Raw genomic sequence first — 14,291 nt, forward strand, 5'->3', positions numbered from 1 at the left:
GTGTATATGACACAGTGATGGTGTATATGACACAGTGATGATGATGATGCCGAGATCATAACACAGGCCTGGTGAATGGGCCTCCTGCTGACCAAGAAACCTCTGGGCCTGTCTGACTGGATCACACGCTGCTTCATCCAACACAGGAGACAGTGCTCAGTGTTGAAGACATGTTGGGGGGGAATAGGAGGTGGAAAACGATGACCAGAAAAAAAAAAAAAATCCTGTGATCATACTGAAATAAGTTGCAGTATCAGTGCATAGAAATTTATGTTGGATGGTGATTTTATAAACTTTTTTTAAAGGGGGGGCGCGGAAACTACAGTAATTTAATGCACTGATCGCTCTAGGTAACACACAAAAACTTTGCAGAGCATGGCGTTTTCTGGTTTTCATCACGGATCACTTCATCCATTTTGACTTTCAGCGGACACAAGGTGGGGGAATTTTGTTGGGAGCTGACCCATTCCCCCTGACCACTGACTGAGGCGTTGGATACAGAGCACATCCAGTCACCAGGAGAGCTGGGTTTCCAAAGGCCACTCACCAGGCTGGAAACTGCAAAGCATGGGCTTACACATACACACACACTGCAAACATTCAGGCAAATTTGACACTACATAATGTGTGAACCACACACACACACACAATGAGAAAACTGGTGGATGCAAGCTGGGTTCTGCTCTTCATTGTATGTCCTAAAATGCAGCAGTAGTTTTATTTATTACAGGGAATTTATCCTTTCACTTTTTTTCCCTTGAATGAGAAGTTTATGCTTTCACTTTTTTTCATAACAGATACATGTATTTATGCCCCCCCCCCCCCCCCCACCCCCGAAAAAAAGCTATGACTGGTTGTCATACAATAAGTTTCCTTCCTTCCTTGTCTATTTTCCACAAAAGCCAATGACCAAGCATGAAGGTTTTTAACAAAACAAGCACCCATAGCTGCATGTAACTGAAATGACAGCCAGTTACATATGGAAGAGCGGTATGTTGAGTAGGTGGTGGGGGGTTGTTTGACCCACACACATCCATGAAAGTTTTTTGTGGGCAAGAAAATAGTGTAAGTGGTTATTTAAACAACTTGATAACAATGCATTCTGCTTACAACATCTGGATTTCTCAACAGCTTTGACAATTATAAAACATACTTATAGAATCTACTGGGACTTTATTTGAATACTTAATGTTTGGAAATGATTTTTTTAAATCATCATTTTGATTTTGTTTTTGAAATAAAATGTCAAGAAAAATGTGGAAAATAAATGTGATCACTGATAATGATCATTTAAAAATCAAAACATTACCAAAGGAACAAAAAAAAATTTGACTAAAAATAAAGATGATAATCCTACTTTCTGCACACAAAAAAAAGCAAACAAAAAAAATTGCCCAAAAATCTTTCATGATAAACTGTGCACTAAAGTCTCTTCATAACTAAGTAAATACAACATAAAGCAGAAGACACCACAAGCATAGACACTAATACTCAACCACACTGTGGCTTTGATTAACAGTACACGTCGTCAGGACACCATAACCAACACACACACAAAACACAACATGCTTTCTCATTTCAACTTGTTGCTGGATGACATAAACCGAATCAAGCAAAAAAAGATAGTCAAACAAAATGAAGTAAACATCCTGGAATCTAAACCCAAACTTGTACAGCCACACCAAGCAAAGCTACAATACAGATCATATTTTTTTTTTTTTTAAAAGAAAAGATTGATACAACTTTGATACATTTGCCTTGATCAACCTCTTCAGAAAGTATTCTGTCAAAAACCCCACTGAACTTAACATAATGTGGCACCCATATACCGTTTCAGTATTTTTAGAACTGACTCCCAAGTAAACCGGCGTTGTTAGCATAGCTGGGGAACTTCCTGTCACAGCCTTCATCCCGTTCTCACCTACACTACACTTCATTCTGGGCCTACACGATTACAAAAGACTGACAACACTGTTCAGAATGCACACCTGTAAGAATGGAAGGGTCATTTTCAGCCACATACCTGTTGTCATCAAAGAGAACAGTGCATGGAACCTGTGGCAGCCTGTCGGTGACATGTCGCATCAGTTTGACAGCAGTGCTGTGTGGTGGATGGAGGAATGAACAAGTGACATTGTCAACAGACTGTTCTGATGTCATCACATCTTGTCACACTCTCAGCACTACTCCATTCTAACCTGCTCCTGTATGTTCTGTTCTCTGCTCAATTCGCCTGTATCGTATGTGACAGTGTAATTCTCTTCCTACTGGTATCAACCACAAAAACAGAAAAATCAAAACCACATTAAAACACACCTTTCCATGCAAAAGCAAAACAAGAACACCAAAATACTGTTGTAATAATAACACGAAAAGCTGAATAACATCACAATAAAGCAAGGTGAAAATGAATCCATAATTCTCACTAACAACAAAACAATACAAAGTTCAATATGTTTTCAAAACACATACACAACACACAAAAGGAAACAAAAATTCACACTTGTTCACATATTCTGAATTGGCATCGATCTTCCTCCGATTTTCCCAAAATCAAAGTTGGGAAATGAAGGTGCAGTTGAACAGGTGTGTGATTACTGTTGTACCTCTATTTACCCTGAACAACAGTGACAAAAGCACAAACAATTGTGTAAGTGACAACGATCATGTACACACGTATCTCCTGCCCCCACACCCACCACCTCAACTGCAGCACACAAAATCAAAACTGTAAAAGACAAAACATCAACACACCGGTGAAACTGGGAAATAAAAATCAAACCATGACCATCAAATCAATCAGCAGTAAAACACAAACTTTCTTCTCAGCACTTAAAAACAAAGTTTTCTTCATCATGTGAGTTGCACGTTGGATTTCTGCAAAGGTCAGCCATCTGGTTTTTTTTTTTTTTTTTTTTTTGTTTTTTTGCAGCTGATATGGTGTAGTGTATATGGACAGGTCTCCAAGCTTTGACACCTTGAAACTAGAACAAACAGAAAGAGAAGACACGGCACACTGACGTGGTCAGAGGGCACTTAGTTCATTCCCTTGAACGATAAATAGGGAAAAAAAAAAAAAAAAAAAGTTTCTTTGTTGTTGTTTTGGAACACTTTTGTTTTGCATGATTTTGAAAGAATATTTTAACAATTTTCTTCTTTTTTTTTTTTTCATTTTAGCATGATTGAAGAATGCACCTTGTAAAAAAAAAGCATGATATGTACATACAGGAATGGCAATCTCTTTCACAAAAGACGCTGGCAGAAGCATTAACAGCAAATAAATCAGCATAATAAATGAAGCAGTCAATCTCTCCAATCTGCATAAAATTAAATAAAAATATCACAAAAATGTGAAAGGGTTCAGGAAAACAAGCTTTTCCTGACCATGAAACACACGTTTATAAAAGGATTAACTGCAAATGAAATCAGTCTGGAACTCCTGTAGTTCTTCAGCTAAAGGGCCGGGGAAAAAAAGGTTGTAATGTATTTACACAAAAAATAGGTTCGAGTTTTATTCTTGATTTGCTAGTCTTTTCTGGAATGTTCTGTCAGCGATTCACACACACACATACACACACTTGCCTTGCACAGAACCTTTCTCTTTACAATCTCTCCCAGTCCACCCCCCACCTCACCCCCTCTCCTCTCCCTTTCTCCCTGTAATAAAATGAGACTGCAAAACTGAATACTTATCTGTTGAAGTCCGCACATAAGACAACGAGTCTTCAACAGTTTAGAACAAATCGGTAACACACACAAAATTACACACACACACACACAAATCAAAGACGCAAGCATACAACAAAACTGGTACAACAACAACAAAAAATGTTAAGAACTATAAAACAAAACTCATTCAAGAGAAGAGAAAAACCGTGTAAATGGGAATGGATCACAGTGTATCTGTCATGACACACAGCACAACACACAGGACACACAGCACAACCCCCCCAACACACACGACACACTAGGGCGTGTGTGCCGAAGGGATGGCCTGGGACACGTGACCTTGACACACCACGGCACGCAGTCGGTCCACCGCTGGCTGGAATGTGGATTGCAGAGCCAGGGTGGACTTGTAGAACTGCACAGCCTTGGTCCACTCCTCCTGCACAACACACAACAGACATGGGCCTTCTGGGGCATCAGTCACAAACTTTAACTCTTTCTCCACCAAGTTTCTGTGTGAAACACACTCCCCAGTGCCAAATATTTTAGAAACCGTGTTCTCAGTCACAGGCTTTGGTTCGTGTCAAAACAACACAACGGACTTGTTCACTTCAAACTGGGTCAGGGGTCAAACATAGTCATTGTTCTACAGGCAGGAAACTGACTGCAGCTGTTGAGCTTTGTTACAGTGTAAAAAATGGTCTAATCAACATGACCCCTAAGTGTTGACAACAGTGGCCTATGGCAATGCACTGTCCAGTCAACTAAAGTTGCCTTTGGCAATGCACTGTCTGGTAAACTAAAGTCACCTGCCACAGTGAGAGAAATAACCCTTTTTTTTTTTTACTGACTACAAAGCATTTCCAACTATAAGGCACATATTCCAAATTAAAGGAAAAAATTCTGATTTAAAAACACGTAATGTACAGCTTATAAGACGCACACGGACAAGAAGACTAAGCACTGGTGGGTGGATCGCAGTTGATACTGCTGCCATGTTTTCACCATGGCAGAAGTCGATGTGGAAGCTCTGATGTCACAAATTGTGTCAACTGCTGGCTTGTCTGCTCTGCCAATCTGTGCCGGAATTCCTGAATCTCTGCTGTCTATAGTATATGCTTCCTTGCCGTCTTGTTTGTGAGAAAACAAGTTGTTTGTGAGCTAGGTTTTTTTTTCTTTTTTTTCTGATTCATGGTAAAATTTTATTTGTTTTCATTGCCACAAACATCATACTTCCGGGTCTGGTGGTTGACTAAACATAATTCTGATTGATAACAATGTTTCACCAGTTTGAACTAGACATCAGGCAGGCCCTGTCACAAGAAGCATGAACCAAGCTGAGGAAAACAGTTTGATCTTGTAGTCCACAAACTGTGGTAGTTATGTTTGTGATGAGAGTAGGTAAAGTGCAACCGTTGTTTCACCAAAATATGATACCCCCTCTAACAACCCCCCTCCATTCCCCCTCCCCCAGACAGCGCCCCACAAGCCCCATCACTGACCTGACCCCCACCCCCAGACAGAGGCCCCACAAGCCCCATCACTGACCTGACCCCCAGACAGAGGCCCCACAAGCCCCACCACTGACCTGACCCCCAGACAGAGGCCCCACAAGCCCCATCACTGACCTGACCCCCAGACAGAGGCCCCACAAGCCCCATCACTGACCTGACCCCCCAGACAGTGCCCCACAAGCCCCATCATTGACCTGATCCCCAGACAGAGGCCCCACAAGCCCCATCACTGACCTGACCCCCAGACAGAGGCCCCACAAGCCCCATCACTGACCTGACCCCCAGACAGAGGCCCCACAAGCCCCACCACTGACCTGACCCCCAGACAGAGGCCCCACAAGCCCCATCACTGACCTGATCCCCAGACAGTGCCCCACAAGCCCCATCACTGACCTGATCCCCAGACAGTTCCCCACAAGCCCCATCACTGACGTGACCCCCACCCCCAGACAGTGCCCCACAAGCCCCATCATTGACCTGATCCCCAGACAGTGCCCCACAAGCCCCATCACTGACCTGACCCCCCAGACAGAGGCCCCACAAGCCCCATCACTGACCTGACCCCCAGACAGTGCCCCACAAGCCCCATCACTGACCTGACCCCCACCCCCAGACAGAGGCCTAACAAGCCCCATCACTGACCTGACCCCCAGACAGAGGCCCCACAAGCCCCATCACTGACCTGACCCCCACCCCCAGACAGAGGCCCCACAAGCCCCATCACTGACCCCCACCCCCAGACAGAGGCCCCACAAGCCCCATCACTGACCTGACCCCCAGACAGTGCCCCACAAGCCCCATCACTGACCTGACCCCCACCCCCAGACAGAGGCCCCACAAGCCCCATCACTGACCTGCCCCCCAGACAGAGCCCCACAAGCCCCACCACTGACCTGACCCCCAGACAGAGGACCCACAAGCCCCATCACTGACCTTTGCAGCATACAGGTTGGCCAGAGTGAAGTGAGTCACCGGCAGCTGGTTGCTGACGTCCAGAGCGGCCGCCGTCACCGTCACCGCCTCGTTGAGGTGCCCCGCCCGGTGCAGAACGTTGGCCAGGCCAATCAGCGACACGTCCTTCACCTCCCGGGGGGCGTGGGTCAAGGCCAGGCGCAGGCAGTCCACCGCCTTGCCCGCCTCCCCGTCCACCCGCCAGTACAGCGCCGCCATGTTGGCCACAACCCAGGACGTGGGGTTCTGTCAGGGGAGAGCACTCTGCTGCTGTCTTCACTGTGTTGGGGCTGAGGGGTCGTGGGGGGTGTGAGGGGGGGCTGGTCGTTTCTTTTGACCGTAACTGATGTTTCTTGGTTGTTGTCTCTTTTAAGGAGGAAGGTGGCAGAATGGTTAAGACGTTCAGCTGCCAATACAGAGAGTCTGTGAGGGTGTGGGTTCGAATCCCGCTCTCGCCCTTTCTCCCAAGTTTGACTGGAAAATCAAACTGAGCGTCTAGTCATTCGGATAAGACGATAAACCGAGGACCCGTGTGCAGCACGCACTAGGCGCACTGAAAAAGAACCCATGGCAATGAGAGTGTTGTCCTCTGGCAAAATTTTGTGGAAGAAATCCACTCTGATAGGTACACAAATATATATGCATGGACTCAAGGCTGACCAAGCGCGTTGGGTTATGCTGCCGGTCAGGCATCTGCCTAGCAGATGTGGTGTAGTGTATATGGATTTGTCTGAACACAGTGACACCTCCTTGAGAAACTCAAACTGAAACTGATGTCTTTTTGTTGTTGTTTTTGTTTCGTTGATCCTGTTGTGAAGAACAGGGGGGAAATATGTCACGTAGAGTGATGGCCTGGAGGTAACGCATCCGCCTAGGAAGCGAGAAAATCTGAGTGCACTGGTTCGAATCACTGCTCAGCCGCTGATATTTTCTCCTCCTCCACCAGACCTTGAGTGGTGGTCTGGACGCTAGGTCCCATGTGCAGCATGCACTTAGTGCACGTAAAAGAACCCACAGCAACAAAAGGGTTGTTCCTGGCAAAATTCTGTAGAAAAATCCACTTCGATAGGAAAAACAAATAAAACTATAAAACTACACGCAGGAAGAAATACAAAAAAAATGGGTGGTGCTGTAGTATAGCGACACGCTCTCCCTGGGGAGAGCAGCCCGAATTTCACAAAGAGAAATCTGTTGTGATAAAAAGAAATACAAATACAAATTTGTGTGCATTTGTGTGTGTATGTGTGTGTGAGAGAGAGAGAAAGAGAGACAGAGAATGCACATGTTGTACCAGTGAACTCTTACAGAGTTTTTTTTGTATGTGTGAGAACAGAATTTTCCTTTAAGGCAAGCAGAACAGTGGAACCGAGTGGTGAGAATTGTGAAGAAAATGCTAGAAAGGGTTTGGCAGGTGTGAACAGGTACACCTTGGCACCAGACAGAATTGGGAAGAAAACGCCAGAAAGGGTTTGGCAGGTGTGAACAGGTACACCTTGGCACCAGACAGAATTGGGAAGAAAATGCTAGAAAGGGTTTGGCAGGTGTGAACAGGTACACCTTGGCACCAGACAGTTATAATTGGGAAGAAAACGCCAGAAAGGGTTTGGCAGGTGTGAACAGGAACACCTTGGCACCAGACAGTTATAATTGTGAAGAAAATGCTGGAAAGGGTTTGGCAGGTGTGAACAGGCACACCTTGGCACCAGACAGTTAGAATTGGGAAGAAAACACTAGAAAGGGTTTGGCAGGTGTGAACAGGTACACCTTGGCACCAGACAGTTAGAATTGGGAAGAAAAGGCTGGAAAGGGTTTGGCAGGTGTGAACAGGTACACCTTGGCACCAGACAGTTAGAATTGGGAAGAAAATGCTAGAAAGGGTTTGGCAGGTGTGAACAGGTACACCTTGGCACCAGACAGTTAGAATTGGGAAGAAAAGGCTAGAAAGGGTTTGGCAGGTGTGAACAGGTACACCTTGGCACCAGACAGAATTGGGAAGAAAACGCTAGAAAGGGTTTGGCAGGTGTGAACAGGTACACCTTGGCACCAGACAGAGTGGAGCAGTGTGTGAACATGGACGCCATGGTCTTAGACAACAGTGCAGACTGCAGACTGACCTCGACCAGAGCGTGGGCGATCCTGGTGCCCACCACGTTGGTCGGTTCCTCCTCCCCTCCCAGCTTCTGCAGCACCTGCACACACACACACACACACACACACACACACGCACACACACACACACGCACATATTTAGTAATAAATAATAATAATAATGGTATTTATATAGCGCTGAATCTTGTGCAGAGACAAATCAAAGCGCTTTCGCACCAGTCATTCTCACGCACGCATGACTCTAAAACCGGAGAAACTGAAGACAAGGAAGAGGCAGGGAAGGGAGGCTATTTTGGGAAGAGGTGGGTTTTAAGGCCAGACTTGAAAGAGCTGAGTGTGGAGACTTAGCATATAAAAACACATAGAACACACGTACAGAAAACTCACACACACATACATACACAGAAACACACACACACACACACACACACACACATATATATATATATATATATCTGTCTCACATAGGTAGGTAGATAGATAGACAGATAGATATGAAGCAAACAAACAAATATAAAGCACATGGATACATAACACACATACACACACACATATTTAGCATACACACACACACACACACACAGCATGCACAAATGTAAAGCTCACATACACACACATACATATATATATATATATATATATATATATATATATATATATATCTGTCTCATATAGATTGATTTATAGATATGAAGCAAACACACACACATAAAGCACATGGACACATGACACAAACACACATGCACACACACAGTATACACATGGACACAAAGCTCACAAACACATGAAGTGCACATTCACACACACACACAAGATACACATAGATCCCCCACCTACACCCTCCCCCCCCCCCACACACACACACAAATGCAATCCCCAACACACACACACACACACACATACCCCCCACCCCCAGCCCCCAATACCTCTTTGAGGCCGTCTTCAGGTGCATACTGAAGCTGGTACCTGTCGGCCACCCCAGGGATGTGATCAAAGGCCGCCACACTGGCCACAGTGTCCACCTGACAGTCCGGCTCCGCCAGGTCGTGCTTGATCACCTCCTCAAAGTCCATGTGCTCCGACAGGCTGACCACAACACAGACATCACTGTCACTGACTGTTATTATCATTGTTTTCTATATCATGATTAGTATTATTGTCGTTACTGTTATAATTATTACCATCATTATTACTATTTCTATTGTCCTTATTTTATTATTATCATCATTCTCATCATCATCATTCTTCTTCTTCTTCTTCCAATTATTATCATGATTATCAATATCATTATCATCATTATCATTACTATTATTATTATCATTATTATATTTATCACATCACCAATCTTTATTCAGAGTAAATGGCAAGGTAAAACCTGCCACACATGTAAATATCAACTGCTGCATAATGTGGGTATCACACAGATAAAGAAGACACAGAACTAATCAAAAAGCACTTTAAACAGAACAAGCAAAACAACAACAGCAACAAGAAAGCGTGGTAAGAAAACACACAAACACACACACTGACAAATGCACTCCTGACCACAAAGAGAAGTATGCACACACACAAACACATACGCTGACAAACACGCTCCCGAACACAAACAGAAAAATATATACACACACAAACACACACACTGACAAAGGCACTCATGAACACAGACAGACATATGTACACACACACACACACAAACACACATACATTGACAAATGCACTCCTAAACACAGACAAATATGGACGGTACACACAAAAACACACACAATGACAAACACACTCCCGAACACAAACAGACTTACGTACACACACACAAACACACACACTGATTAACCAGCCCTGAACACAAGCAGACCTATGATGACCAACGAACACAAACACACACTGACAAACACACTCCTGAACACACACACAGACCCACACGCACACACACACACACACACACACACACACAAAGGCCTCCCCTCAGCACACTCACTCGACGTTCTTTGCAGTCAAGGACAGCCATGTGGAGGTGAAGGTCTGGAAGTCAAGGCTGGCGTGGTCAAAGCTGTCGGACCAGCAGTCCTCTTGGGTCCACTGGATGTCATAGCCTGGCACCAGGTGGACTGTGGTATCTGTCAGCAAGCACACTGTATCACTCAGCAACACCGTTATTAACCCTTTGAGCCCTTACCACCGCTTTACTCTCCCCCTCCCCGTCCCACCCTTTCTTTTCTTTGTTAACCCATTCAGCCCTGTACCCAAGCATTGCCCTGGCATCAGAATTTGTTTCACTAGAATGACGGGTGCAGCAGCTAAGTGGTTAAAGCGTTGGACTTTCAATCTGAGGTTCCCGGGTTCAAATCTCCGTAACGGCGCCTGGTGGGTAACGGGTGGAGATTTTTCCGATCACCAAGGTCAAACATATGTGCAGACCTGCTTGTGCACTGACCCCCCTTATTGTGTATAAGCAAGCAGAAGATCAAATACGCATGCACCTCACCGAAAACAGAATATGGCTGCCTACACTGTTGGGTAAAAACAGTCATACATGCAAAATCCCACTCGTGTACATACAAATGAATGTGGGAATTGCAGCCCATGAACGAAGAAGTTTGATTAGAATGATGTACACGTTCTTTACATGCATAAACCTGAAGCAAAAGGAACTAACTTCTACAGTATTTCTGGCTGTGTCCCTACACGTCAATTTGGAGAAAAAATCCGTCAAATTCAAAATATTTTCTTCATTTTTCCACATCAGTACAGCACAGGAACCTACCAAGGCCATAAACTTCGTGGGGCTGAATGGGTTAACTAATTAGTTCCTGAGCTCACCGGGCAGGTCGCTGTCGGGGATCTGGGTGGACCTGATGATGCGCTCAATCTTCTTCTGCAGGATGGACTCGGTGGCCTTGCCGTCGGGCCCCTGGGGGAGGGTGGCAGTGAACTCCACGGTGTGTCCGTCGTGCTGGTATTGACAGCTGGCCTGCAGCTCCTGGGACAGCAGGGAGTGGATGGCCGCCATGTCCTTCTCCATCTCCTCGTAGTCATCCAGCTGTGGGGACGGCCGTCACGGCACACACAACAAGGGGGAGAGAACACTCGTTATATTTCTCATCTTTAGTCCGTCTTGAGGTGTCCTCAATATTTTTTTACATTGAGAACACCCGTTATATCTGAACAATAGTAGGTCTTGGGTTATTGTCAATTTTTACATGGAGACCATCCATTATTTCTGACCTTAACTGAGTCTTGAGTTATCAATTTTCACATTGAGACCACCCGTTATATCTGACCAATAGTAGGTCTTAAGTTGTCATCAATTTTTACATTGAGACCGTCCAGTATTTCTGACCAATAATAGGTTTTGAGTTATCGTCAATTTTTACATTGAGACCATCCATTATATTTGACCAATAATAGGTTTTGAGTTATCATCAATTTTTACATTGAGACCATCCAGTATTTCTGACCAATAGTGTGTCTTGAGTTATTGTCAATTTTTACATTGAGACCATCAGTTATTTCTAACCAATAATAGGTCTTGAGTCATCATCAAGTTGTAGATTGAGACCATCCAATAATCTGACCAATGGTGTGTCTTGAGTTATTATCAATTTTTACATTGAGACCATCCATTATTTCAGACCAATAACAGGTCTTGAGTTATTGTCAATTTTCACATTGAGACCATCCATTATTTCTAAACAATAATGGATCTTGAGTTATTGTCAATTTTCACATTGAGACCATTCATTATTTCTAAACAATAATGGATCTTGAGTTATTGTCAATTTTCACATTGAGACCATCCATTATTTCTAAACAATAATGGATCTTGAGTTATTGTCAATTTTCACATTGAGACCATCCATTATTTCTAAACAATAATGGATCTTGAGTTACTGTCAATTTTCACATTGAGACCATTCATTATTTCTAAACAATAATGGATCTTGAGTTATTGTCAATTTTCACATTGAGACCAGCCATTATATCTGACCAATAGAGTGTCTTGAGGAGTCATCATTGATTTTTACATTTTACAACACAACTGAGCATGCTTTATATGGAAAAGCACTACATAAATAATATCTTTAATTTAATTTAATTTAATTTTTTACTAAAGCAGTTTTCTGGATTGAGTGCCACACAAGTATCCATTATCATCATCATCATCATCATCATTATTATTATCAAAGTTTAAAGGGTGGAGTGGAGAAAGGGGGGAAAACTGATAACCATTTATTCCACTTTTTTTCTTCCAATTTATTTATTCATTCAATCATCATAAATTAATTTACATATTTATCCAAATATTCATTCTCATTCATCATGAATTCACTGCTGTAATCAACCAATCGTAGACCCATTTTTACATTGTTTACATGCATACCAACATTAATTATCTACCCATTGTCTCATGTGGACTCAAAACTATGGAGTATTTGATATGCTGATTAAAAAAAAAAAAAAAAAATCACAGAAATTAATAACAAAAACAAATCACTTGACCGATACTGCAGAATCCATGTAGTCATTGATATTATTTGTTCACTCACATACACTATATGCTCTTCAAGCATTAAAAAAAAAAAAAAGTTGTCAGTGTCATGCAAAGTGGAAAAGCCATCTTCTTTCAATGTGTCTTAATTTCAAAAAATAAGTAAACACTTTTCACTTTAAAGTATGATGATAATGATCTCTTATGTACAGTTTTTTTTTTTTTATTGACTGTACAATATATACACACAAAGTTTGATAAATGATAAAACAAACTTATACATAAATCACTCTTTTTTCTCACACCAAGAATTAACAATATATAAACAGTTATCTGTTCAACTAGATTCATAATCACAACTTACACAAAAAGTTATTCTATGATCAGTTAAGTCTGTTACCACTAGATCCAAGTTGATGAAAACAACTATGGGAAATTCAATTTATGCCCCCCACACCCACCCACACACACACTATATATATATATATATATATATATATATATATATATATATATATATATTACAGGATATAAATGTACAACAATGATACCTGAAACTTAAAAAAAAGCAACAATTCACATCACCACACCAAGCACTGCCATGCATGCAATGTGACCTAATTTGGTCACAGTTCCAGAACTATCAAGGTGCAGTGTTAAGTAAATAACTCTTGAAATTAAAATCTGCATAGTTTGATTAATCAACAACAACAACAACAACAAAATGCCATGCTGCCTCTTGAGACCTGCCCAGTGTGATCAGTTTATAAATAAAAAGGTAAGGCATCTGCTCCTTATATCTATTTTTTTTTCTTTAATACAGCAGATGTGGTGTAGCATGTATGGATCAATCTGCACACTGACAACTCCTTGAAACTGAAACTGAAATACCTAGTCTACACAGGGCCATATCAGAGCTTCAAACACTGCTCCCCAGCACATACTGATGTATCGAAACAACTTGTGCGTCATTATGCTCATCATATGTTATTGAAAATGTGATGGTAAAATACATCCACCAGTTAGAATGGAACTGAAAAGGAAGCAAGATATCAGACATAAATCATTAAGAAAGAAGCAATACCACATTTGCGATGACGATAAAGGGACCGCTACAATGAGGACACTGTCACCAACACAAAATCAACCCCAACAAACAAACAGAGATGAAGAAATGATGAAAATACTTCGACGACATCATCATCATCCTGCCTTCCCTGTAATTTGCTGCAAGTGACAAATCTTCCATGGAACCTGGGGAAGTGTGTTATTTCAGCAGTGTGTTTGGATAAGATTGTGTTTGTTCGGTGACGGTTGTACTACAGCTTCAGTTTCTGTGTCCAGAAAAATCCATATCCTCTGCACCACATCTGCAAGACAGATGCCTGACCAGCAGAATAACACAGCACACTCAGCCATGCCTTGAGCACATGAGTAACGTATGTGTACTTATCAGAGTGCATTTTATTTGACAGGATTTTGCCAGAGGACAACACTTACATTGCCATGAGTTCTTTTTCAGAGCACCAAGTGCATGCTGCACACGGGACCTTGGTTTATCA

The 14,291-nt window shown here is 42.7% G+C and overlaps 1 protein-coding gene across 7 annotated transcripts in view; it reads right to left on the bottom strand.

Annotated features, from left to right (window-relative positions):
• Positions 1–829: 829 nt before the first annotated feature.
• Positions 830–14,291, bottom strand: part of LOC143286706 (tetratricopeptide repeat protein 17-like) — an 88,258-nt gene continuing 74,796 nt past the window's right edge. For all 7 annotated transcript variants that reach the window (XM_076594384.1, XM_076594385.1, XM_076594386.1 and 4 more), the window contains 6 exons: positions 11,061–11,280; positions 10,219–10,357; positions 9,170–9,329; positions 8,249–8,323; positions 6,117–6,380; positions 830–4,108 (listed from right to left, as the gene is read on the bottom strand). In XM_076594384.1, coding sequence (XP_076450499.1) covers positions 3,968–4,108; positions 6,117–6,380; positions 8,249–8,323; positions 9,170–9,329; positions 10,219–10,357; positions 11,061–11,280 — 999 coding nt within the window. In that variant the 3' untranslated portion in view covers positions 830–3,967. The remainder of the gene's footprint in view (positions 4,109–6,116; positions 6,381–8,248; positions 8,324–9,169; positions 9,330–10,218; positions 10,358–11,060; positions 11,281–14,291) is intronic.

This window comes from Babylonia areolata, chromosome 10 (assembly GCF_041734735.1).
Source record: "Babylonia areolata isolate BAREFJ2019XMU chromosome 10, ASM4173473v1, whole genome shotgun sequence".
In the NCBI taxonomy this organism is placed as follows: Eukaryota; Metazoa; Mollusca; class Gastropoda; order Neogastropoda; family Buccinidae; genus Babylonia; species Babylonia areolata.